The following is a 4,202-nucleotide window of genomic DNA, read 5'->3' as shown; positions in this document are numbered from 1 at the left end:
TAAATAAATAAAATTCTGAAAATACAGGTGCTGAGTTTTTTTGATGGTAGAGCAATTTTTTTTGGGGGGGGGGGGACGGAGCCTCCCCCTTTCGCCCAGGCTGGAGTGAAATGGTGCGATCTTGGCTCACTGCAACCTCAGCCCCCCAGGTTCAAGTGATTCTCCTGCCTCAGCCTCCCAAGTAGCTGGGATTATGGGCACATGCCACCATGCCTGGCTAATTTTTGTATTTTTAGTAGAGACAAGGTTTCACCATGTTGGCCAGGCTGATCTCCAACTCTGACCTCAGGTGATCTACCCGCCTCAGCCTGCCAAAGTGCTGGGATTACAGGCGTGAACCACTGTGCCCGGCCTTATTTTTTCTTTTTTTGAGACAAGGTCTCACTCTGTCACCCAGACTGGAATGCAGTGGCTTGATCTCAGCCCACTTGCAGCCCTGACCTTCTGGACTGAAGCGATTCTCCCACCTTAGCCTCCTGAGTAGCTGGGACTACAGGCATGTGCCACCATGCCTGGCTAATTTTTGTAGTTTTTGTAGGGACGGGGTTTTGCCATGTTGCCCAGGCTGGTCACAAACTCCTGAGCTCAAGCAGTTTGTCAGCCTTGGCCTTCCAAAGTGCTGGGATTACAAGCATGAGCCACAGTGCCTGATCATGAGACCAATTTTTTTTTTTTTTTTGAGATGGAGTCTCACTGTGTCACCCAGGCTGGAGTACAGTGGCACGATTGTGGCCCACTGCAACCTCTGCCTCCCGGGTTCAACTGATTCTTCTGCCTCAGCCTCCCAAGTAGCTGGGACTATAGACACACGCCACCACACCCAGCTAATTTTTGTATTTTTAGTAGAGACAGTGTTTCTCCATATTGGTCATGCTGGTCTTGAACTCCTGACCTTGTGATCTGCCCGCCTCGCCCTCCCAAAGTGCTGGGATTACAGGTGTGAGCCACAGCACCCTGCCAGAGAACAATTTTTTAATAGTAACTTATTATATATAGTATTTTATGTAGTACCTATTTCGTACAGTGCAACTTGTTTTTAAACTATTTATAGGCTGGGTGCAGTGGCTCATGCCTGTATTCCAAGCACTTTGGGAGGCTGAGGCAGGAGGATTACTTGAGGTCAGGAGTTCAAGACCAGCCTGGCCAATATGATGAAACCCCATCTCTACTAAAAATACAGAATTAGCTGGGCATGGTGGCATGCACCTGTATTCCCAGCTACTTTCAAGGCCGAGGTGAGAGGATTGCTTGAGCCTGGGAGTTCAAGGCTGCAGTTAGCTATTATCATGCTACTGCACTCTAGTCTGGGTAACAGAGTGAGATCCCATCTTAAAAAAAAAAGAAAACAAAACTATTTATTGCTTGTGTCTCCTTTATTTTCAAAGGTCTAACTCATCTTATTACTATGGATTTACACCAGAAGGAAATTCAGGGCTTCTTCAATATTCCTGTTGACAATTTAAGAGCATCTCCCTTCTTATTACAGTATATTCAAGAAGAGGTGAGCTAGCTCAAACTTTTTTATTTTAACATTCTGATTAAGGTTGAAAGATGTATTTCCATTTCCTTAGGATATCCCTAAAGGGTTAAAACTTGATGTATTCTACCTAAAGTACCTTTATACTTTATAGATATAATCCAACATATTTTAGAATTCTGAATCTGCAGTTTGTTTCTTTAGTTAAGCTCTTAAAACTGCTTTTTCTTTTGGATGTCAGGTACCTAGAATTGGACTAGATATGATTGTAATGAGTAATTCACTCTCATTACTAGTCTATGCTTGGTCCTGGTTCTGTTTTATATATCCATCTATCCATCCTGTCCGTCTGTCCACCTAGTTATAATAGTCAGCATCCATGATCCCCCCTCCCAGCAGGAAAACTAGAATCATCAGAATGACTTAGAGCTGCTCGTGGGCTCCTTCTCTCTCCTCTCCCCTGCCTCCTTACACCCTAGGGAACCACTGTCCTGAAGCAATGTTGAATTTATCCAATGCTTTTTCTGTATCAGTGGAGATGATCATGTTTTTTCCCTTCATTCTATTAATGTGGTTTATTACCACCCTTGCATCCTGGGGTTACATTTGTTTTTCTTTGATATGAGTTAGCATTTTTGTGACTTGCTATTTAAGAAAGCTTTTAAAATGTTAATTGATGTTGTAGTTAGCTATTTTGCTTTTAGCTGTTTTCTTTCTTTCTTTTTTTTTTTTTTTTTTTGAGATGGAGTCTCGCCCTGTCACGCCCAGGCTGGAGTGCAATGGCGTGATCTCGGCCCACTGAAACCTCCACCTCCCAGGTTCAAGCAATTCTCCTACCTCAGCCTCCCGAGTAACTGGATTACAGGCATGCACTACCACCCCTGGCTAATTTTTTGTATCTTTAGTAGAGACGGGGTTTCAGCATGTTGGCCAGGCTGGTCTTGAACTCCTGACCTCGTGATCCGCCCACCTCGGCCTCCCGAAGTGCTGGGATTACAGGCATGAGCCACCGCACCTAGCCTTAGCTGTTTTTCTTATATAAATTATTTCTCTCTTTAATAACTTTTCTAGAGAGCTTCTTTTTACAATACTTTATTTGAAAGATGGCAGTTTATAGGTTTCTGAGGAACTTCTTTCTGGTAAGAGTACAGGGCTTCCCCATTCTCCAGCAATTGATATAAGTCCTTATAGAGAAAATGAATTTAAGTATTTTGAAAGAGAAAATGTAAAATATTCTGTTTTTTTTTTCTTTAAAGTTACACACAAGAAACATAAAAACTCTAGTCCAGGCGCAGTGGCTCACACCTATAATCCCAGCACTTTGGGAGTCCGAGGCGGGTGGATCACTTGAGGTTAGGAGTTCAGACCAGCCTAGCCAACATGGTGAAACTCCGTCTCTACTAAAAATACATAATTAGCTGGATATGGTGGTGGGCGACTGTAATGCCAGTTACTTGGGAGGCTGAAGCAGGAGAATTGCTTGAACCTGGGAGGTGGAGGTTGCAGTGAGCCAGGATTGTGCCATGGCACTCCTGCCTGGGTGACAGAGTGAGACTCTGTCTCATAAAAAACAAAAAAGAAAACAAAAATACTCTAACAAATTCAAAAAATAATAGAGACTTTAATTTTGCCTGAACATTTTTTTGTTGTTCTTTGAGACAGGGTCTTTCTCTGTCACCCAGGCTGGACTGCTGTGGTGCCATGATAGCTCACTGCAACCTTGAACTCCTGGGCTCAAGAGATTCTCCCACCTCGGTCTCCTGAGTAACTGAGATTAGAGGTGTGCCACCACACCTAGCTAATTAAAAAAAAATATTTCCAGAGTTAGAATCTTGCTGTGTTACCCAGGCTGGTCTCAAACTCTGTGCCTGCCCTAATTTTACCTGAATATTATTCTCAGTTGAGAGAGAGATGGTGAGATAAAATTGGCAAATGTCTTGATAGGGAAGGATGAAGAGGTTTAGGCAGAGAGAGAGTGAGAGAGTGAGCATTGAACATGGTTCAGTTAGCAACCAGCCATGCAGAGAAACCTGTCATTTTGGAAGAAATAGAGCAGTCGCTATAGACTTATATGGGTTGCTGTCGACATCTTGTGGTTTTAGGGGATGTTTCCATTCCAGACACAGGCATGTTGTGTGCCAGTGTCTCAAGGCACAAATGGCGATTGCACCTCTTGAGGGATGCCCAGCGGGTGAGCCTAAAGAACGAAGGCTGGGGCACCCTTGTGCTGGTCGCAAGGTCAGGCTGGAAGCCTAAGCCTAGTCATTGCCTGTAGTGCAGGCTTATACCTCAGGATGACACTGCCCTCTACTTGAAAAAATCCCCATTTTAGTTTCATTGTTGAGAAGTCAGGGCTGGGTGTGGTGGCCCACACCTATAATCCCAGCACTTTGAGAGGCTGAGGAGGTTGGATCAGTTTAGTCCAGGAGTTCAAGACCATCCTCGGCAATATGGCAAAACCCTGTCTCCACAAAAACTACAAAAATTAACCAGGTGTGGTGGTGCGTGCCTGTAGTCCCAGCTACTCGGGAGGACGAGAAGTGGGAGGATTGCTTGAGCCTGGGAGGTTGAAGTTGTCCAGGTGGTCGAGGCTGCATTGAGCCGTGATCTGGGCGACAGAATGAGATTCCGTCTTAAAAAAAAAAAAAAATGAATGTATGGGAACTCAGTGTTAAAAGGAATTTTTTGTTGTATTGCTTTTTTTTTTTTTTTTTTCCTTTTTTTT

General features: G+C 44.0%; 1 protein-coding gene across 13 annotated transcripts in view; it reads left to right on the top strand.

The window, feature by feature from the left end:
• The window catches only part of PRPSAP2 (phosphoribosyl pyrophosphate synthetase associated protein 2), a 71,803-nt gene that overhangs the window by 25,484 nt on the left and 42,117 nt on the right, over positions 1-4,202 (top strand). For all 13 annotated transcript variants that reach the window (XM_017854725.1, XM_017854728.1, XM_017854730.1 and 10 more), the window contains one exon: positions 1,386-1,501. In XM_017854725.1, the coding sequence (XP_017710214.1) occupies positions 1,386-1,501 (116 nt within the window). The remainder of the gene's footprint in view (positions 1-1,385; positions 1,502-4,202) is intronic.

The sequence above is a fragment of the Rhinopithecus bieti genome, unplaced genomic scaffold (genome assembly GCF_001698545.2).
Source record: "Rhinopithecus bieti isolate Rb0 unplaced genomic scaffold, ASM169854v2 scaffold_39885, whole genome shotgun sequence".
Lineage (NCBI taxonomy): Eukaryota > Metazoa > Chordata > Mammalia > Primates > Cercopithecidae > Rhinopithecus > Rhinopithecus bieti.
Note: the sequence above shows the minus strand (reverse complement) of the source record. Positions and strands in the feature narration are given on the sequence as shown.